This window comes from Megalops cyprinoides, chromosome 7 (genome assembly GCF_013368585.1).
Source record: "Megalops cyprinoides isolate fMegCyp1 chromosome 7, fMegCyp1.pri, whole genome shotgun sequence".
NCBI lineage: Eukaryota > Metazoa > Chordata > Actinopteri > Elopiformes > Megalopidae > Megalops > Megalops cyprinoides.
This window is the reverse complement of record NC_050589.1, coordinates 22,690,859-22,713,283: the sequence shown is the minus strand read 5'-3', so window position 1 is coordinate 22,713,283 and position 22,425 is coordinate 22,690,859. Positions and strand designations below refer to the sequence as shown.

The 22,425-nt window shown below is 42.2% G+C and overlaps 2 protein-coding genes across 2 annotated transcripts in view; one reads left to right on the top strand and one right to left on the bottom strand.

Moving 5' to 3' along the window:
- cacna2d3a (calcium channel, voltage-dependent, alpha 2/delta subunit 3a) overlaps positions 1-22,425 on the top strand; it is a 168,976-nt gene that overhangs the window by 118,652 nt on the left and 27,899 nt on the right. The window contains exons 20-27 of the mRNA XM_036532642.1: positions 1,550-1,611; positions 2,879-2,946; positions 4,236-4,281; positions 4,606-4,703; positions 5,188-5,281; positions 5,728-5,823; positions 5,988-6,109; positions 9,600-9,677. Coding sequence (XP_036388535.1) covers positions 1,550-1,611; positions 2,879-2,946; positions 4,236-4,281; positions 4,606-4,703; positions 5,188-5,281; positions 5,728-5,823; positions 5,988-6,109; positions 9,600-9,677 — 664 coding nt within the window. The remainder of the gene's footprint in view (positions 1-1,549; positions 1,612-2,878; positions 2,947-4,235; positions 4,282-4,605; positions 4,704-5,187; positions 5,282-5,727; positions 5,824-5,987; positions 6,110-9,599; positions 9,678-22,425) is intronic.
- Positions 14,464-21,765, bottom strand: LOC118780236 (leucine-rich repeat and transmembrane domain-containing protein 1). Its single transcript, XM_036532644.1, has 3 exons — positions 21,550-21,765; positions 17,447-18,043; positions 14,464-15,106 (listed from the first exon to the last, which is right to left on the bottom strand). Exons 1-3 carry the CDS (start codon positions 21,554-21,556, stop codon positions 14,664-14,666), a joined length of 1,047 nt encoding a protein of 348 aa, XP_036388537.1. The 5' UTR covers positions 21,557-21,765; the 3' UTR covers positions 14,464-14,663.

Below are 22,425 nucleotides of genomic sequence, written 5' to 3'. Positions count from 1 at the left end.
CACGAGCGGGCACAATAGATTTATCGAGAGTGGCCAACAGTGCCTCTTCGCCTGCTGAGAGCTGCAGAGCCTCGCAACGCTCCGGCTTTGAAATTTGGGATGACCCACCACTTCAGCAAAAAAAACAGGGTGCAAACCACAGGATGGTTACCTGTTACCTGATTCCATGTGAGACAAGCAGAAATACCCTTTGGTGGGAGGGACAGTCACTGTGTGATAGACTAGAGAACGGTAGTGTCATTGTTGAAAATGGCACTGAACTCAGCAAAAAGAGGGGGACTCAGCAACGTCTGAGGAAGGCTGCTCTCCGTATCTATGAACTGGTGTGAGTTCTTATATGTTGAACATTTCTCCGATCAATAACAGATTCTATAGGACAAGTTTCTGAATGTATATTCTCTACTTGATCACAAATCTCAAAAAGGACTGCATTTATGCACTTGTCCACTAGATGGTGCCAGGTCTAATAACATTTCATGAATGCAATATATCACTGAATGTACAACAGGCTCCCAGATGGAGCTGGCAGTATTGCTCTAACTTTTACACTGCGTCTTAGCAAGGTGAACAGAGAAGTGAGGTCATCGACTCTACTCTCTTTCTTTTTTCCTCCCCTGTCTTTCTCTCTTCCTCTCTGTCTCGCTCTCTCTCTCAAATGCATAAACACATACATTCAGAAAATTATAGCCCTTAGATCATTCCAGAGCATCCTTAACTCACAATTATCCTCTTTGATAATAGATTGAGACCAGCGACACAGGGAGTTAGTACTCCCGTTTTATATGAGAGAAGGCAATCTCCTAGCGTTGCAGGGCTGTGGTCTAATTTATAGACAAGTGCACCCAGTCCCTTCTCCCTTCTGTATTCTGATGAACGTCGCTCCTCTGTGGGAAGAAGCAGCTTTTGGTGTGGAAGCACCATTTGTGCCTGTGGCCCGGCTGGCATTGATACAGCGTGTAATCTCACAAAGGGTAGCATGGCCGCCTGAGGCAGACACCCTGGCTCACTGCTGGGGACTGTGCTCTGCATCCTACGCGCCTCACGCTGATGAACCAGGCGATAAGGGGACTGACAGCGGAAGGGGGAGCAGGGGGCGGGGGGAGCAGGGGGGCGGACAGTGACACAGCTCCGTATATATCTGTACGACTTTCAAACGGGCGATCAGATATGCAGCTCGGTGCTCCGTGCGCCCTTCAAGTTATAATCTAATTGCGTGTAATTCAAACATGGAGCGCCATCAAAAAACTTCAGTGTCTACCAGCTCAAATTTCTTGTGCTCTGATGACATGCTTGGTTCCAAAAGGAAAGTAAGAGAGAAAAATCACATTTCATTTTGGGCCGGTTGTGTAAAGCGCTGGCTAGGGAGCTGCACTTGTAACCGGAACTTCATGGGTTTGAATACAGAGTGGGACACTGCTCTTGCATCCCTGAGCAAGGTATTTGATGAGTTGCCTCAGTAAATATCCATGTGTGAAAATGGGCTGCCGTGAACAAGATCATCTGATAACTTGTGTCATAAATTAATACCTCCATTACTTTCTTTTTTCAGAAGCGTGTGCTTGTGATGCATAATGATTATTACTACACAGACATCAAGGGAACTCCTTTTAGGTAAGCCTGTGCTGGTGTCACACTTATATTCAAAGACGATCTGAATGCAGTCATCAAACACACACGGTCATTTTTTCATTGTAAATAGTATTTCATAGCTAGGGAGCAGGTAATTTGATTTCGACTTTGAACATGTCTCATACTCAAAGGTATTACTTTGAATTAGTGTTGCACTTTGAACATTAATATTAGTGTAATGTAATATATTAGTGTAAATAACTAAAGTAGTATTGAGAGAAAAATTACATAATTACAAGTTACATACAACACCATGTTTTTCATCTTTTATGATTATATATATATAATATATTATATTTATATAATTATAAGTAGATATTTATGTAGTAGATAGTAGATATTGTAAATGTATTCGCCATTTGATTGACAAGTATAAATAAGCCCACTGGTGCAAATGTGCCCCCTAATTTTTTATTTTTCATGCATAACATGTTCACGTGCATGTCTTTGTGTGTTTTGCATTTTTTATTACTTTCATATTTTGCATTTACAGTGAGTCTGTGACAAAAGAATGCATTGATGTAAAAATATTGTCAGCCATATGTTCTCCATCCCAAATGCTTTGCCATTTTTGGCCGTTGAGAGCCCTGCGGTGCATGTGGTGTGTGAGCAGTTTTACTCTTTCTCTCTTCTTTTCCTCCTCTGCCCATCACACGAGCTCTCTCTGACAGAAAATGTATTTCATATACGGTCCAAGCTCTGGAAACTTCAAGGCTGCCATATGCCATTTACATGTGTAGATGGCCTGCGCTGTTGTCATCTCCAGTGGAACGAAAAGAGCAGACATATGTTACTGTACACAAGCACAGACGTATCTTGGCTTTATTGCCTTTCTGTGCAGGGAGGAAAAAGAAATGAGAGTTCAGTTCCTCAGAATGTATCCATCGCTCAATTTGTGATTATTGTTTTCATGTCTCAGCTGCACGTGTTTAGCTGGTGTGTCATAATGATGTTACAAGGATGTGATTCCTGTGCATGTCGCTATACCGTTTGAATGGTCATTTACATCCCTCCATCCCTCCCTAATATTTTTGTTTCATAATAAACCCTTCGCAGGACAGTATTAAAAAGAGAATTTAGGTAGATCTTTGTTTATGCATTTTAGATGCCATCCATTGTTTTTGTTATGTATTTCATTTAAAGGTAAATATTACCCAAGCAATAATTTGTTTAAAAATTAATAACAATGTTAAGAGATGGGGCAGGAGGAGGCATGGGCTGATATTTAAAGTCAGATGTTCTTTTTCAGTCTTGGGGTTGCGCTGTCCAGAGGGCATGGCAAGTACTTCTTCAGAGGCAACGTTACAGTGGAAGAAGGTGAGGACCTCTCTTTCTCTTTCTCTCTTTCTTGTTTTGTTTGTTTCCCTAGCTCTCCATTTTTCTCGCTCTTTCTCTCTGTTTTTCTCTCCTTCCCTCTCTCTTTTTTTGTCTGGCTCTCCATCTGTTTTTCTGTCCTTCTCTGACTCTGTTGGTCTGTGTGTTTCCCCCGTCTCTCTCTCTCTCTCTCTCTGCTGTTCTCCCTACACTGATGTAGGGTGAGACCGCAGTTGTGCCCTATTTGAATCGAATGGCTTGTCCTCCAGCCCACTCTGTTCTGGTCTCCACAGTGTGGTTTCCCCCATTCCCAGTGACCTGGTTCTCTGGTGTTCATAACATACTCTGAGTGTAGGGTAGGGTGCAATCAGAGAGGAAGCTGTATGTTTTGTTAGTTGCTGTGTTTGCCAGGTATCGGTAGATTTCGCTGTGGTTTTTCCCCAAGATCATGCATTTTAATATTCATCCTCACAAAATGTGCACATGTTGCCTGGTTTGTAATTACATGAGCATGACTTGGCACTTTCTGTGATTGTAAAAGATGTCAAAACCGATAAAAATATCCATTTTTCATGAAATCACATGGAATATAAAAATGGATTATGAACAAAAACAGGCACAAAACCATGCGTTTTGATTTTTTAAAGAAGCTGGCCCATCTGCAGTTTAAAAGTGAATGGTTTTGTTGGTTTTGACCCTGATTTCTGTTATTTGTGATACACAGGATTTTTAAAATGAAAACTGTTCTTCAGTCTTCTTTTTGTAATAAATATAACCATACTTCATTGTTTTTTTATTCCAAGGTATTCCAGCAAATCCCAATGTTTGATGTTCCTGTTAAAGCACACCACAATAATGCTTCAGAAAAAAAACATTTAATATGGAACACACTGGTTTGAGTTCGATACAATCATGAAAAAGCTCTTTGTTTGTTATTTTCTCAGAGTGAAACAATAAGGGGACATTTTTTCAGGGAATGTGCCCTGTTTCTTCTGTCTAATGTGTTTTTAAATCACATCATTACAGAAATGGTGCAATTACAGGCTAATATATTCAGCATGTTATTTCTGACCTCTCATCATAGGTCTCTCTTATATTGTTCTCCAAATTTTTTGATACTTCATAGAAATAGAAATTCTGGTAAAAATTGGGGCTGAAATGTCTGATAGGTGGCCAGTTGACTTTTTGCGGTGAGAGTGAGCTGTCTCCACGGAAACCCAGATGGCACGGCTTTTTTGGAGGTGCAGTCTGCAGAGCTGTCCATTTAATGTGGATGTGAATTCCTCTTCCAGGACTCCATGACCTGGAACACCCAGATGTGGCTTTGGCAGATGAATGGTAAAAACAGCATGATTGTGTATGTGTGTGTGTGAGTGTGTGTGTGTGTGCGCCTGTGCGTGTGTGTTGTGTGTGTGTGTGTGTGCGTTTGTGTGTGCGCGTGTGTGTGTGCGTGTGTGTTTGTGCGTGCGTGTGTGGCTGTATGTGTTGGTGAGTGAGATGGGAGCGGGTGGGGGGTGGCGGATGGGGGCAGGGTTGCATTTCATTCTGAATGCTTGTGGCTTTTGCGGGTGCTAGTTATTGGAGGCCGGGATGTTTAATTTGGAGTGCTGACTGCAGTTGTTCAGTCAGGCTAACCTCCTTTTTGGGGGGTTGAAATTGCAGGACATATTGCAACACGGACGAGCACCCGGAACATCGCTACCTGTCTCAGATCGAGGCCATCAAACTCTACCTGAGCGGTCGAGAGCCCCACCTGAAGTGTGAGTTGTGTCATTCCTTTACTCATGCCCTGCTTCCCTCCCCCCTCCAACATTCTCTCATACGTTCACACACCTTCTCAAAACCTTGGTAACCTCATCACTCACACGTCCTCTTACTCATTCATTCCGTCACTTACTCACTCACTCACAGTATGAGATTCATGCTGTTAAAATCATATCCCACGTCTCCTTTTGTGCCACTGCATCTTCTGTCACCACATCACATCTCTGCTCTAAATAAGGTTTGTTTTGCTTTGCTTATATGGCAGCTTGATGTTGAAGGGAGGGCTTTTGTTGATACAGTGTTTCACAGTATTTAAATGCTGATACAAATTTTGTAGTACGCTTATGAATTATTGATGTTTTACCGCTATAGGATGGCCCGTTATTGGCTTTCATGTTCATGCTTTGATCCAGCCAGCACATGAGCAAGTTTTCATGGGGAATGAGATTGTGTGTGAAGTGTGGTCTTCTGTTGTTGCAGGCGACAAGGAGCTGGTCCAGGAGGTGCTGTTTGATGCCGTGGTGACAGCACCGCTCGAGGCCTATTGGACCAGTCTGGCTCTAAACAAATCAGAGTATGTGTTGTGTTTTAACCTGTTTCACCTTTCCTCTGCAAAAAAAAAAAAAACTGGGCAGGAGCTAATGCCATCACAGACAAGTGTTCAGAAAGCATGAAGCTGAAAAGTGACCAGTAAATGGGCTCCCTGCTGGAACAGATTCAGTGGATTTGCTGTAACACGTTGACCTTGCGACTGGTGCATATTGAGTACAGTGCAGTGCAAAGCGTTCAGTGCCCACACAGTCTCTAAACTGGTACGGTGGTGGAAATGACATTCGGGGCTGGATTACCGACACAGGGCCGGGTTGAATTAACAAGAGTGCGAGTCGTGCTGCGGTGCAAAATGTCACTGCTCTCCTTCCTCTGTTCGTTAGTCCCCTGTGCACAGTGAAATAGAGGCGACCAACCTCAACAGTACATGGTACGTTTGTCTGTCTGGTGACTCCTTTTTGTTGCTTGAAGGAATTCGGATAAGGGGGTGGAGATTGCCTACCTGGGCACTCGGACTGGGCTGTCCAGGATAAACCTGTTTGTGGTCCCTGAGCAGCTTACCAATCAGTGAGTATGATCCATAACCCCTCTAGACTCTGGTGGTGATGATGATGGTGATTATGTTGCTGATGTTCTCAGATGTCTTCCTTAAGCTGGTACATATGTAGACCTTTGAGAATTCACCACTCTGTTTTTTCTGTGTATCATGCTTGTTTCCTCTGTGTTTCAAGAGACTTCCTCACAGCTGAAGACAAGGAAGGAGTGTTTAACGCTGACCACTTCCCCCTGTGGTACAAGAGAGCAGCAGAGCAGGTGCCTGGGACCTTTGTCTACTCCCTCCCATTCAACACAGGTAAGCACACCTGCCTCTACTCCCCCCCGCTCATTTCAGATGAGCTCATCTGTGTAGGTCGTACTATGTTTTAAGTGTAACTTTATAAGACCTTTATAGAGTATGCATAACACCTTCATCATATAGTATCTTATAGTATCTAAATAAATTATAAACTAATTATAAGCATATAAGCACCAGACATGTGATACATCGTGTATCCTCACATGTATGGGATCATTTGTTTGTATAATGTGTATAATGTCACTACTGTATTTTTGGAATCATATAACACTACAGTAGTTTGTGAAGGCTTTACAAAGTTTATAAAATCCTGCTGAAGAAGGTGTTACATCTTTATCTGAGACCTGTGTGAAGTTGTATTTGATATAAAGTGTGACACCTACATCCATTCCCTCCTGTGTAGCACAGGTAAGCACACCTGTATCTACTCCCTCATGTTCATTAGACACACCTTAGTCTATTTCTTTCAGTTAACATCTACATATACTACCACTATCTGTAAACACACTTGAGTTTACTGTCACACCTTCAGTAGTAATAAATATATGCTTGGTCTCATAGTCATTTCTTTCAAATGACCTGGCCCGCTGTTTTCCTAAAACCTAGCAACTCTGTCAGTGCAATTTCTCTGCCCACATGGAGTAAGACTACGATCATCTTACTGTTATCAAAGTTGATTAATTCCAGTTGCTGCCCTTCCGCACTTTGAAGGATCTGAAGAGTTCAGTCTGATAGGTTTCTTTCTCTCTGTTAATAGACATATTAGAGAACAGACAATTGGACTTTCAGAAGCAAAATCAAATCGAAAAGCTTTTTAGCTTTTAACATGGCGAGTAACCACATTACCCAAATGACCTCTACCTACTCCTGCATGGACTGCTGAAGACCATATCTTTGCAACTGTCAGATGAGGTTCAGAAGGTCTCCTATACCTTCAGCTTATCTCTGCTCTTTCCAGCACGTAATTAATGTTCCCTCCTCTCCCAAGGTGCAGGGAGGGGGAATTTGAATGAAGATTGGGATCATTGCTTCAGGCTGCGCTGCTAACCTTTTTATCTGAGTCACGTTTTAATTTTTTTTTACCACCCAATCATATTCATGTGTTTACAGACAACATCAATGACAAGCGCCAAAATGCAACAGCTGTCAAAACTTTCCTAACCCACAGTGACCTTCTGTTCTGCTTATCTGACTGTATATATATTGAAATTTGGTACACTAACCCCCCTTAAAGTTTCAAGGTTTATTCTGCCATAGGAATGACTTCCATCCTGTGAAAACATTAAAGCCCAGAACCAGATTATAACAATTTTGATGTTCTTTCAAATACCAGGGATACCCTCAAACACAGTGACACCCAATTAATTGCTACTGCCTTTGGCATCATCTAGGAAATTAGACATCTTACCACAATACCTGTATTTCTTATTTTTACTTATAATTTCCAAGACCTGTGTTTCCTAATGTCTTGAAGATAAGACACACCTTAAGAAAACAAGTCAGGCTGTTTTTTTTCTCCAAGCAACTTACTCAATATAAATATGGTGAGTTGAAAATAACAAAGACACATCTTTGAAATCAAAGCGTATCCATATGAAGGTTTGTTCATTGTATTGGGTAGCAGCACTATCACTTGCTGTCACTAGCCGCCCAGCTTTGATAGGAAGGATGGTGATAACACACCCACATGCCATGAAATAGCACTTATCCAGCAGAAAATTGATGCAATTTGAATATTGTTTATCTCAAAATTAGAGCAGGAAAGATTTTACAGCATTTTATCGTGTATTATAAGTATGACTCACATTTATCTGAAATGCATTTTAATTAAATTAAATTTTAGACAGAGTAGCTAATCTTCTAATGAAGACAGTTTTTTTGCAATCAAGGTATATGACAGGATGTTATGTGAGATACTGTATGTACACTCATAAAAGGGTGTCTGCCATGTAGGTAAAGTAGAATGCACATTTCCATTTGTGAACATAGCTTGTTGTCATGCACACAGCTAAAAAGCCTTTGTTACCGTAGCTTTCATTTTTATGCAGAAAAACATATCCAGATACACAAAGATGGGGATAATAGCATTCACCTGTCTTGGTTTTCCTTTCATTTTTATGGTAGTGATAAATAAATCTGTTCTCTGTCTGAGCTGTCAAATGTAGATAATGTCCCCTCTCTATACCTAAGACTGCAGTGGCATAACAAAGGCATTTTGCTGTATTAACATTTCCAGAGTCTTTATTTTACGGCTCATTGTCCTCCTCTTAAGCCTCACACAAACTCTTGTGGCATGATATGTTTCCTGTGGCAGTGATGAATGCAACTCAAGCCATTAAATACATTCCCCTAACGGCTATCGGTAGAAGAAACACTGCAGATGTATCAGCATCTTCTAAAAGTTTACTTTTTACTTTTCTGAAATACATATAGTACACACAATACAACTATTATCAGGAGTATCTTTATTCTTAAGGATGCTGTGTTTGGATCAAAATGGAACCCAATAGTTTTTGACACGTTGGTGATCCCGTTGCATTAAATCTGAGAGAAGGGTGCCATCTTATGGCTGAAAGGGGAACTGTGCACCTTGAGACAGGCTATAATCCAGCTGTTTCCAAGGTAGATATGCTTACAAATTTGCAGCTGGGTGTTGATTGTGTGGTTTGTGAATGAGGAATCCAGACACATTGAGGACTTTTGGTTGATGTGCATTTGGTGTGTTTTGCACCATATTGCCACCAAATGTTTAGCAGCTGATCTTAAAAAAAACCCCAAATATTTAAATTGGAATTGAGAAATATGTCATTTTCATTCCAGAATTGTTTGTGGGAAGTGCTTGCATTCAGCAGGAGTTGGACCCTCTCACTGATGGGACCCTGATTAATGCTGGGCAGCACTCTGGTAGACAATGCTGTGCACTGAGGGTTGAAATTGGATATGTTAGAATGGGATTTGGTATTTATACGCCATGAACTTCCAAAATGAAATGCTTCATGTACACTCGTTTAAACATCATCTTCCCAAAAGCAATTTACTTTGAATAGGAAGGTTTTTATTGAAGGATTATATGTTCAAAAATTGTACCCTGAGTGTTCTGTCAGACTTGATTGTAATAAAGCTGTTATAAAAATGTTTTGCTTCAAAGACAACATGAGTGTTTCTTTGAAAAATGATCAGAGCTTTATTGTAATTTTCTATTATAATTTATGTAGTAGTCACAATTTTATATTTCTGTCATCTATATTTTTAATTGGAACTTGGAAAGTAATGTTGCATTTTGTGGAAAGCTGGTAAGCATTTCAGAATGTGGGAAGGACATGGCCCCTGCATAGCTGATACATAAATACTTGGTTAAAAAAAAAAAACATGTATATATATATATTTTTTTTTTTTTTTTTTGGGGGGGGGGGGGGGGGGGGGGTTTAAAATGTATACAGCACAACTCCACATGCCACATAAGGTAACAGTGTGCTTTTTTCAACAGGATCTGAAAACAAAAGCGTGGTTTTGGCTAGCACCGCTATCCAGCTCCTTGATGAGAGGAAGTCCCCCATAGCAGCAGGTGAGTCTCTGCCCTCTATTCCACATCTTTGACTCATGGCTCTGTAGACTTCCGCAGGGCCTGCATTCTCTGGCTCCGCGCGGAGACAGCGAGAATGAATCACAGTGTTTTTGTTTTATCGATCAGTCCAGCCGCGGTACACAGACAGCACCATGGAGCACAAAGGAGTAATCTTCCGGAATCTTTCTGAAATTAGAAGCTGCACGAGCATCATTTGAGGTGTTAGATGGGGCTTATTGTATTTGGTCCTCACGCAATCTCACAAGCTCAGTAAAGCCCTGTAATGGTCCTCTACCTCAGGCGGGGATTCTCAGCTGGCCTCTGCGAGCCATGCACCGGAGAGGAGAGCGAGAGCTCGAATTCTGGCCCCCCTCATCTGATGCCACGGTCGCTTATGAGGAGGGATCATGTTGCCTGTTGTAATATAAAACGAAGTACATCAGGAAACCTTGAACATTTATATCTTTCGGGTGCGTGCGGAGACATCCTTTTCTCATTTTCCACAGCACTCATGTTTGGCGGCTTCCTTCCCCAAAAACGCTCGCTGTGGGGAGGAAGGGATCCCTCGGTGGCGCTCGACCAGCCGCCATTAAATTTTACTGCGCGAAGCACTGGAAGAGATAAGACATAGTTTGGGTCTCAGGCAAGTCTGATTAATTAGGTTGTTGCTCGGTGAAGTTTATCTGGCCCCGGACGGTTTCAGCCTCGCGTTTATAATCCCAAATAAGATACAGACACATTATGCAAATGTATTTCTGCTGTCTCTATCCACCACTGAGAGAGAATCTGATAAAAAAAGGCCAACTGCATCATTCTCTGAGACATCCAAACCAGCGTGTACCTGCCTTTCCTCTGACCCTGATAGCCTCTGTGCATTATTCACATTACTACCACACTAATTACATACAGCCTAAAAATAACACTGCTGGTACCGGCTGGATTGCTCATTATACATGAAATTTTAAAAAGCGCTTATGTATGTGTGTGTTTTGTAAGATCTTGGGGCTCTGTAATAGCAATATCCCTTGTCTACCTGGGTTAACCTTCAGACAGCAACAGGATGCCCAGGCCCCACGTTGCTGTTTTTTTCCGCGCGGTCCAATTTCCGTGCACTGCTCATGAGAGTCTGCAGAAGCTCCCTCGTCAGCGTTATTGTCACTCCGGAGCGGATCTGACAGCTGTGCGCAAGATGCAAATAAAAAGCTGCTTTTATTTTTATTATTATGATTGCATTAATGTCAGCACGAATCCTTTTCTGTCTGGCTGAAGAGGAAATCTGCGCGCCGCCGCGGGGCGGGCAGAGTGGGGGTGACCGCGCGAGCGCCTAGCGCAGTGCAGCCTGAGCAGAAGGACAGGAGGGCGGGCAGTCTCTGTGTGCCTTCCTCTTCCTGCAACCACTCCAAAAATAGAAGCGTGTTTAGGGAGGCTTCTGCACAGATCTGCTGAGAGGATAATTAATGTTCCTCTGTAAGACTAGCTTTTGTCCTTCCTGGTGGTGGAGGGTTTTTTTTTTGTCAGTCACTGCTAATTCCATGATATATTATTGCAAGGTGACTTATTTACGAGGATAGTGGAAGCCGATGTTCTTATATTAGCTCAGAGAGTAGTGTGCCATCAAAGGACAGCCTTGACGAAGCCCCACGAAGCTGCAAGAATATGATAAATATGCATGTGGATGGCCACAGCAGAAATGAGGGCTACATAAGAAGCTAGTAACTACTGTCAAATCTCAGGCATTTTCCTCTATTACACAATGAAAATATAAATAGGCATTGAAGAGGGGACAAGATGTCCAAAAATATTTAATTCAATGTTTTATTGTTTAATTGTAAATACATGGATTGGATAAAGAAAGAGAGTGAGAGTATGAGAGAGAGAAAGCGAGAGACTGCTGAACTGTATTCAACAGAGGCAATGACGGGGAGAAAGAGAGAGATGCAGAGACAGAGAACGAAAAAGAAGATTAATGTACAGCGTCTGAAACCATTCACACGAAAACAATGTTGGGAAGCGGTGGCCAGGGGATCAGCCAGGCTGGACTGGCACAGAAGGCACGGGCAGAGACGTCTGGGCTACCCCATAATACACCTCGAAACAAGCCTGGCACTGCACAAATAAAGCTGCGCACAAAATACCGCACACAATGAGGCACGCACAACACTGGCTCCAAAACACACAATGCTCAGGTTTCACGCAATGCTAGGGGAATTAAGGATGATGTCACAGTAATCTGAGAAATAGTGTTGCGAATGTCTGTTTATGCGTGGGTGGGTGTTAAAGAGCTAAGCTATGTTAGTGTGTGCATTGTGTCAGACAGCAGTAGTCATATAAAAAGTGAATTGTGTGGATTGGCAGCTTTAAGTAAGTAATTTATGTACATGTTTACTATGATATGTATGTTAGGTTGATACAAAGAATGTTCTCCTACGTATGTAAGAATTTATTGAAATCATAAAGAACATATACATCTACTTTACTGTATGCCATTAAACATGAACATCAGACTGAGATGTTTATGTTTATGAGATGCTGAAAATATTCACCCTCAGCGTGCCCAATTCTTTTCAAATAAATATGATCAAAGAGCCTTAGCGCTCATACAATGTTGCACGAATGGCTGCATGAAGAGACAAATGAATTTAAAAACCACAATGTATCATAGTGTGGATCGTATTATTAAGGGGAAATGAAGCTCGATGATGAGGCAGGATTACTACAGCTGGAGACAGCAACCCTTAGCTAGCCCTAGATTGCACGTAGTCTTAGCCCATTTTGTAGTGGCTTCATTAGATTGCTTTGAATACAGTATTAATAAAACGGGACCCAGAATTCCCGTCTGCCTGAGTGCACTTGTGTGGCATGAGTATTCATAAGCATTAACCTCATTCGACAGCTCGGTGACATCATACCAGGAGGAATGCAGGCACTCTGAGTCACGCCTGCTCTTAGCGTGGCCATTGGCAACACAGAAAGGGCTTTTTTGGGGGGGGTTTAAGTCCTTTTATATGGTATGTGGCTGATACTGATTACAACCTTCAGAAACCCCTAATCATGTTGGAAGCACATAGACACTATTAGAGGAAGCAAGCCTTACGTGAGCTGTGTGCGCACTCGGAACATCTCACAGTATGTCTTTGATAAAAAGATGACTACTGTCTCAAGAACATTATCAGAGTACAAAAGGCCACTAAGGGCTCCAGTATACAACAGTGCTGATTAGGGAGTGGGGGTACCAATAATAGATAACATTGTCAATGGACAGCTTCATGTTGTTAGCCCTATTATTCTCTCTGAATCAGCCCATAGGACCCCTCAACCACTTACGCTTGTCACGCTTGCCAAACCTGAAATGTGTGTGCTAGCCAGATCATTACTGGCATTTTCCCTTAGGGCTGATTGTGGCATAATGAACACTAAAAAAAAAGAACGCCGAACAACCCTATGTGTCATTTGAAGAGTCTGTCCCAACCTATCTCGTCTTTAATTTCCTCTCAGATTTGATAAACGAAAGCATGTAACTCACAAAAGGACATGAAAGATGAAAACTGACTGTGCACACAGGCACGGCTGCGATATGTCCGCAGCACTACCAGCAATTATAATTCACATAATGTAGTTTGGTACTAAGTCTAAACAATCTAATCTCACATGGCAGACCGCATTCATGGCGGGATTGTCTTTTATAGTCATTGCACATTCGGTCTGTAATCATTCTGCCCTTTGTTTAATCTATATGCAGCTTTCTCTCCGTGGTTACATAAAATGGATAATGCGGCTCGTCATTCACTGGGATGTGGAATCGCTTTGTTCCTCATTGTTAATTTTCCTCAGTCCAGAGTGTGTGTTTTCTGCTTTAGCTGGGATATTCCTGGAGCTGACATCATTATTATAAACACGCTACAGGACGTGGCCATCTGTGTAGCCAGCATTTGGCATGTTTTGTTGTGTTTCGTGAGGATTTGGGCAGGGGAGAGAAAAAAGAAGTAAACATATCTGAACTGTGTTTTTCCCAGTGCCCTCGCAGACTCTGGCCCCTCCCCCTCATATTGCGTCGGTGCTTAACAGATTAGAGTGACTTTGACTTAGTGCAAAGGTCAAAAAGAAAAGAACATGTGACTGCAGCGTAATGCTGCTAATATTGTGCTTATGAATTTTGGATTTGGCATTTTTTGCAGGATGTTTGCCCTGAATGTTCGCCCTCTAGCATAGAATATAATTGGAATAATGAATATGTTTTTGCCTTGCTTTACACACACAGTGCAAAACACATGGTTTATATTGCTATGTAGCTCAAGATTTGGATGGGAGAATTTTCCTTGGAGTTTCAGACAAGAGGATGAGGAATAAATTTATATTTTACCACATTATCAAAGTAAATCTTGAGTTGGTACGTATTTGGATTTGAACTTCTTATTAAATCAGGTGTGACAATTATGAATACTGTAATTAATAAAACATGAGGGAATTGGGATTCCATGAATTGTCATCAGCATGTATCACAGTGGTACGTCTCTTTGTGGAGAGCTGGTGTAAGGGTCAGGTTCTGGTAGACAGACAACTGTAGACTGATTTTCACAGAACCGCAGTTGCCTGTGTACCTCAGACCCTAACACACTGATTCTCAATCCTGCTCCTGGGGGCCCCCCTGCTCTGCATGTTTTCCATCTTTCCCTGCTCTGCCTACCTGACTGAACTCATCGGTGGCACTTTTGTTTAGCTGAGCACACCTGATTTAATCAAGAGCATGCACACTAATTTCAATCAGGTGTGTTTGGAGCAAGGATAGATAGAAGACATGCAGGACAGTGGGCCTCCAGGAGTAGGATTGAGAAACACTGCCCTAACACACAACGTCACATACACCCAGTCGGGCAATTTTGACAGTTAAACCTACTACAACAAATAGCTTGATATGTACATATATTTTCATATATACTAATGTACGGGGAGTGCCTACAAGTTAGTCCCCAAAGATGAGCCAGGTCCTCAGGGGACGGAGCTGTCCAGGGGCTCCTTTTCCTCTGTGCTCCCGTGCTCATCCGAAGGGGCCATCTGCTCCACCCTCTTCAGCTCCCGCTGGTACTTAGCCATGATGGCGGCGTAGGCGCAGCCGTAGACGGCGGCGGCGAGCATCATGAGGCAGACCACGCCGCAGACCACGCCGGTGATGACCACAGTGGCGATGGCGTGGCGCAGGTTGACGGGGCGGGGCCGTTGTTTGGGCTCGCACTCGGGCAGGCCCTCGCCGACCCTCTCGCTGTGGCCGTGGGAGCGAAGCCTGTGCTCGGCATCCAGGTGGTGGATGTTGGCGAACAGGTAGTTGTAGCTGGTCGTCAGGCAGGTGTGGAACAGCTCGTAGGGGATCCTGCGGAGGTCTCTCCCCTTCAGGTCCTCAGGCTGCGCGCACCTGATCTCATCAATGATCCCACCTGCAGACCAAAAAGAAAAAAGAAAAAACTAGATTTATGCACATTTTTGCTGTATGAATTAGGATAGCAGTAAAGCAGACCTCTTCGTCATGTACTGTGCACAGACTGTGATCTGGGCACTGCACATAAACAGTCCCCAAGCTTTAATGAACTGATCTTGATTTCTGGTGCATGAAGTGACCTTGGTGAAAGTACACTCTCTGGAGAGGTCACCAGTTAAATCATGTCGCTGATTCACCTCCGTGATCTTGAGTGTCGAACAGAGGACCAGTGCATGACTTCATTATCTAAGCCTTTGTCTACAAAGGATTTGAACCTAAAGAAACTCAGATGTTAGGCCAGATACTTTCCACAAGGTCACCGAACGCGGCAGACTTGTAGCAGCCGTGGAGCGATTGCTTGTCGAAGAGCTTTTCATTCTAGGTGTGAAATCACTTTCTGAAATGGGTAATTAAAATCCCTCTTGCACCAGTTAATCGTGCTGTTAATTATCTTGCATCACTTGCTGGCAGTAAAAGAGTGCCCTTTTGAAGGCAAAGACAGTAATTAATGAGCGCGAGATGCATCGTCAGATCTCAGTAATTCCCCTGGAATGAAGCCTTTAGTGCCAGGTAAGGAGTGCCGAATGAAAAACCTCACTGCAATAAGCTGTTACATTTGCAGTGGCAAGGTCCTTTCCCAATGAAATGTTTTCTACTCTGCGGTTCATCAGTATGTATGTATTCAAATTTCTATCGTAAGTGTTCATTTGAATTTCAAACCAAGGACCATTTTTAGAGAAAAATATCATTTGAATGCAAACGCTTTGTATATAGGTCAGCAGTATGCTGTGCTTTCGTATTCCTCTGAAACATATTTTTTGTCAGTGATAAACAGATCTGTTCAGGGGTATATTTATCACTCAGTAATTAGTTGTTTTTTAATCGTACCAAGCAAATATGCTGAATTTCTGAATTTGTAACAGACTTGCATAGTGGATGACATCCAACCCCCCAAAATATAGAGATTCAGGGGATATTGGCAGAATGTTGGATGACCACAGGAAAAAAAAACTAAAATCCCAGGGATAATTTATCTGACCTAAAATACATATCATTCAACAATGCATTTGGGATCCAGATAGTTTTCAGCAGCTCCTTTTGTGACAAGAGAGGTACATTCTGTTTTTAAATATCAGGTTTCATTTTTATAGTTGTGTACAAATGAAGCCAACAGTATTGCGGTATTTTCCCTTTGACCGCAGTGAAGAGTTACTGTGTCAGCTTACAGGGACAGCTGCAGTGGGAAGGCATCAGCATTACCCAGCTGATGATAGTCATGCGCCCAGATTCCATCTCTGACCAGTCAGTCATAACTGGCTGGTGCTGGTGTTTTGGCCTGCTAAACTGTCTTCCATTTAAAAGCCAGGAGGGGTGGACACTTACAGTGACATTGTTGATGATGCATTTGCTTAGTAAGTGGCTTTGTAGAGGACAATGCACAATGCTTACAGGTTTATATCTGAAACCCATTTTAAATGTTTTTCTGTACTGGAGGTTACAACAGGATATAAGGTTCAAACCAACAGTCTATTGCTGTAACCCAGGGGCAGGCAAATCTGTTCATGGATGTTTCTGGGCTTTTTTAAGACTTATCTACATAATTGGATTTATTTTTATTCTAAATCGTTGCAGATGACCGTGTTTTTGAGGTGCTTGGCAGGGTTGCCTATCCCTTCTTTAAATATTTCATCACATATATTGACATTTGCTGCATTACTCAAGTGTAGAATTTCCTCTTAAATTCTTTCTTCTATAATAACAGTATTGAACATTTTTCCTCAAATTTTAAAATTAAACCAGATTGCTTGCTTTACGTACACTCAGTGATGTGAACAACAAACTTTGCTTTCTCATCTAGTCTGAGAGCAGGACAATATGTACATGACACGTCCTGGATGCAATCCATTGTTGTAAGAGTCATTTATTTGTTGATTATTTTAGTGGTGTCTCAGATATAATATTAGATTTATTAGTTTTATTCTGGAAGCGAGGCAAATGCTGTATGCTGCCAAACAGAAAGTATTACTTTTTACCATGTCACTAACTACTTAAACAGAGTTAGAGTTATTACAGTTGGACTGAGCTGATGCAGCACATGACATTGTGTTGTAGTTGTTTGGATTCCACCATTCAACCAAGCTGTATTGACATATTTACACAAGAAGCACTTATGCTGCACATGCTCATACATTGTAAATTACTGTGGGATTAAGCTAGTGCTCTATTGCATCATGGGCAGTATGATAGAAAATAGGCAAATAAAGGCAAGTGAAATGCCTTTATTTGCAGATGTTCTTACCTTTGAAGAGAAAGGACTCCAGCCATAGCTTTAGCCCGATGAGCTGGCAGTCACATTTCCAGGGGTTGCTGTGGAAGAAGAGCACCTGCAGCTTATTCAGAGACTCCAGCAGGATCCTGTCTAGCCTCTGCAGGCGGTTGTGGCACAGGGACAGTGAGCTGAGGTTGCTGATGCTGTCCGCCAGCGCGCCGGGCAGGTTGGCGACGTTGTTGTGGGACAGGTCGAGCTCGGTGAGGGTCTTGATGGGGTTAAAGAGGCGCCGGTCAATCTCGCGGATGGAGTTGTTGGCCAGGTTGAGGACCAGCAGGCCGCGGAGGCCCTGGAAGGCGTTGGCGGAGATGCTGGTGATGGAGTTGTTGGTCAGGTCAAGCACACGCAGCAGGGGTGTCTCACGGAAGGCCATGGAGCCCAGGCCTCGGATGCGGTTGTTCTGCAGGTACAGCTCCTGGGTGTCCAGCTGCAGCCTCCGTGGGATGTCATACAGACCTTTCCCCCGGCAGTCCACCACCTTGGTCTTGGTGTTACACTCACACTCCTTGGGGCACCCGGCAGCCCGCTGCGTCACCAGTGCAGCCAGCAGGGTCCAAAATACTCCCCCTGATCAAAAGAGAATGGAACAGCTATCCCTGTGATTGGCAGCACTGTTATTATTGTGATTAATGTTATTATAAACATACTGATGGTTTTTATGTGTCTTACATTACACCATCACCACTCTAAAAAGCAGACACTTTTATCCAGAGCGACTTACATCAATTACAGGTTTTTACAATGTTATCCATTTATCTAGCTGCATATTTACTGAGTCAATTGAGGGTTAACTACCTTGCCCAAGAGTACAGCAGCAGTACTCCCATGCAGAATTGAACCAGAAACCTTTTGGTTACGAGCTCTGCTCCTTAACCACTGTGCTACACTGGTGCCCATGTCATATTTTTTGTTTTTATACTGTGTTTTTGATGAAGACTACCACATGTTTTGAAGAAATAAATGGTAGCTGTCCCTTCCATGGATGTTTGAGGGAGGCTAAGTTAAGTCACTTTGCTGCAGGGCATACCCAACAAAGACAATATACTGACAGTTTAAAAACTTGCAGTGGCTTGCCTCTGGCTGTCTTGAAGTATTTTGTATGCAGGATGCAATGCTGAGGATTGAACAAATGTTCTGATGCTAGGCTGCCCCTTTATACAAATAGATGATCTCGTTTAGCAGGTTCATTGCTCAGTCAAAGTTAGGTGTACATAAATAATATTGGGAAATTTAACAAGTGAGTGCACTTTCATATGTGGGTGGCTTATGTCATACGACATCAAATTTCAGGGCGCCTATCTCCTTTATGAATTTTGCAATTACTAAAAACACAGATGTGCAGAGAACTCCTGTCATGTGGGTCATTAATTATTTTGTTATGAAGCCCTAAATTAACTTGGGCAATGGGATCCATTTTGTTCCCCCAATACAGATATGTCTCTTCATCTGTTCAGTACATCAGATGCCTACTGTACATGTTAAACGTCTGTAAAGTAGCCAGTGTAGAATTCCATGAGCACACTTATGGATAGTGCTATCATAGTAGAGGATTCATTTTAATTGCACCTGGTGCATGTCAAATTTTGTACTAGTATCAGTTTTTTTATTTCACTAGGTCTGTAATTTGTGCCTGTCTGAGGGTTCATTTAGAGATTTTTTCACACTCTGCTGCCAGCACTCTGCTTTTCCTCATTTCTGTACAATTTATAAGTAGTAGCTTTTCTGTGCTCTTTGTGTTAGATAGATAGACAAATCCTTCACAGGATTAGCATACATCATTCTGTGTAAGGGCAGCCCAGTAATTAAGGAAGAATTCCCTTTGGAAGAAATCCTTTCAAAACTATATGCACTAGTTTTTGTCCTTTGCTCTCAATAGTATGTTTTGGCCCTGAGTTAGAAGTTCAATGTAATTTATAGTGGTGGTTACCATATTCCCTCATTTGGACCCTGCAGCTGGCTAATATTATACATGAATAATGACAGCAATCATTTCAGTTTAAAAATGTAATTACCGTGTGATGTCATAAACAGTTTTAAGATAATGTAGCAGGCTGCACCATAGTCAAAGCATGCATCAGGACAGGAACTTAAACATAGCTGCTGAGTGATTAGGTCACATGACTGCTTAAGAGCTTCTGTGGCCCATCACTTCCATGATTGGAGACTTTGTTTTTGGAGTATTTATTTATATATTCATTTATTTAAGCATTACCTAAATAGATGTATTTATTATTACATTGAAATTTGGTGGACTTTGACATTCCTGTTTTCCTATGCAATTATACAAAAGAAGGTTAAAATAAAAATTACAAGAGATGTTGCCACACTGTAATAATCGTAACGTTTAACAATAGTGAATTATTTTTAATTGTTTATGGAGGTCCTGCACTGCATTAAAATAAGATATATTTGCCTATTAGTTTTCCAAATAAAGAAAGCAATGTCATTTTAATGCCAAATATCTGTGCTTAAAGAACTGTACCTAATTAACTTTCTCCAATTCAAACTGCACTATATCTGTGTAAATGTTTTGATCTGCGTTGTCTTTTGCATTAATACCGAAGTGAAAGAGCATATGCATATTTCAGACATTACCCGGAAAGGAGGAAAACACGATTCGCTATGACCACTTTAATATAAACACACTCAATGTGAAAGAGATAAACAGTGCCTGTCATCTCTGGCTTTGAGCCAGGTACAGAGTATACAGTATTTCTATGACCTGATGCTGACACATGAGAGTACAATGTACATCTGTGAAAATTTGTCTTGAAATCGTACAAAACAACATATAGGCTATACACAATATTATTAAATGTTATAATGGTAGTATTGGTAAATTGGAGTTGGAAAAAACCTAGCCGGCACCAATAGGCAGTCCACAAAGTTTCATGTTAAAAGGATTCATTTAAGACTTGACATTACGAGGGCTGGGATGTTAAGTAAGGGAATTTTTTTTACGAGGTCACCTGCAGTAAATGGAAGAAAAGGATAATAAATCTTTACGGGAATCACAAGCGGTGAAGAGCATAGCACAGACGAGAGAAACATTTCTGTTTGTAAGTACCAGCAGCCTATGAAAAGGCTTTCAGTCAGAGTTTCTGGCTGTGTGCATGGTAATGCAAAAGTTCAAAGGTAACTATGTGTTGAGATATTTGTCCGTATTTACTGGAAGATGGCCCCTGCTGTAGGGTTAGAGGGCAGCATTGGCTGGTGTTTGTGTTGGTGTACCATGTGTACAGTGTGAGTGCAGCTGGATTGCTACAGTATGTAGCCGTCCATGTTTGAATGCTTGACCTTCTGTCTTCCCTCATTTTTGCTGTTCATTCTGTCCTGGATCCCACTCTGCTGGTGCCACAGTACAGGGGTTTGATCTAGCCTGTACCAATGAATTGTTGACTTAGTATTGAGGGATTCTGGGAAAACATGCAAAGATCTGGATATTCGAGACCCCCTGAAAACAGGGTGAGCTCCAGAACCACTACCCAACCATCATTTTCAACCATGACCCCAGCTGCCTCCAGTGAAAACATCTGTTTAGTGAAATAATTAAAGTATTTCATGGGGTGAGCAGGAGGCTAGGTGATATTCAATACGGCTTCATGCTGAAATCATTTTAGCTGTCCAGTGTTTCAGCAGACAGCCTTTAGCTAATAATAGTAGGAAGTAAATCAACATTGTCTGCCTCCAAAGGAAAATCAAAATACAGGCATCCAGCATTTGGAGCTGAAGTATCTACTATTAAATCTGTTCCACAAAAAACGTTCTACGATGTATTATTGGAGTACATAAATCATTTTAGAATTCGTAACAAGTGTCACAGTAAAACAAAAACAATGTCGATAGTACACTACTATTACAGCTACTGCTACTCTGATTACTACTACTATTACTACTATTACTGCTACTGCTACAGTACTACTACTAGTGCTACTGCAACTATTATATCTGCCACTACTTGTGTTGCAGAATTTATTACACATAGCCATATACGCAGAGAAGGGTAGAGAGGGTCAAAGATGCTAATACTGCATATTCAAAACTCAGCATTTCCAAGATCATGTTGGTCCTACCTGTCATTGCTGACGGCACTCTGATGCCAGTCCCCGTTTGGAAGCTGAGCCACTTGACTATTGTTGCATCTGAAAAATGTGCATCTTGGTCGTATGCGAAACTGGTGTTCCCCAGGACTGCTTCATGGGCTAGCTGCGGACCCCCATGTTACCCCAGAGGAGTTCGAGTTGCCCTCTGTGAGCTGCTAACTTTGGCTTTGGACCGACTCTGTGCTGTGCCAGCCTTCCTGTGATTTCGAGTCACAGGGCTTAGCTCTCTCTCTCTCTTTCCTCTCCCCTTCTCTCTCTCTCTCCCTCTCACTTGCTCTCTCGCTCTCTTTGCCTCTCCATGGCCCTGCCCAGTGGACCATGCAACATGACAGTGTGTCAGCTTGCGGTGGACAGCTGTGTCTCACAAATCGCAGGCTTTTACATTTTTTCCTGTAATCTGTCTTAATTTCACTGGAAACACATGTGTGCACACACACATATGCACACACACACACACACACACACACACACACACACACGCACACGCACACGCACACGCACACACACACACACATACACACACACACACACAAACCATGGGCTTCAGTTCCTGCATGGTTGTGTAGTCATGAGCTTTGGTAAGGTCAGGCGGCATGACTTGCTCTTTCAGCAGCACTGCTACACCTCCTGTGCTCTCCGAAAACCTGGTCAGTGACACTGGGGATGAAGGCTGTGATTTGGATGCTTTCCAGCTTGTCATGTCAGGGGATTATTATTCTCTGCAACTGTGTTATGCAGGTAAATATCTCATGCGTTGAAGACAAACAGCATGTCATTTTGAAACACTGTCATTTTCATTTCCGCACTGTAGAAAGGTCTCCTCTGATGACGTTATCATTTTATATA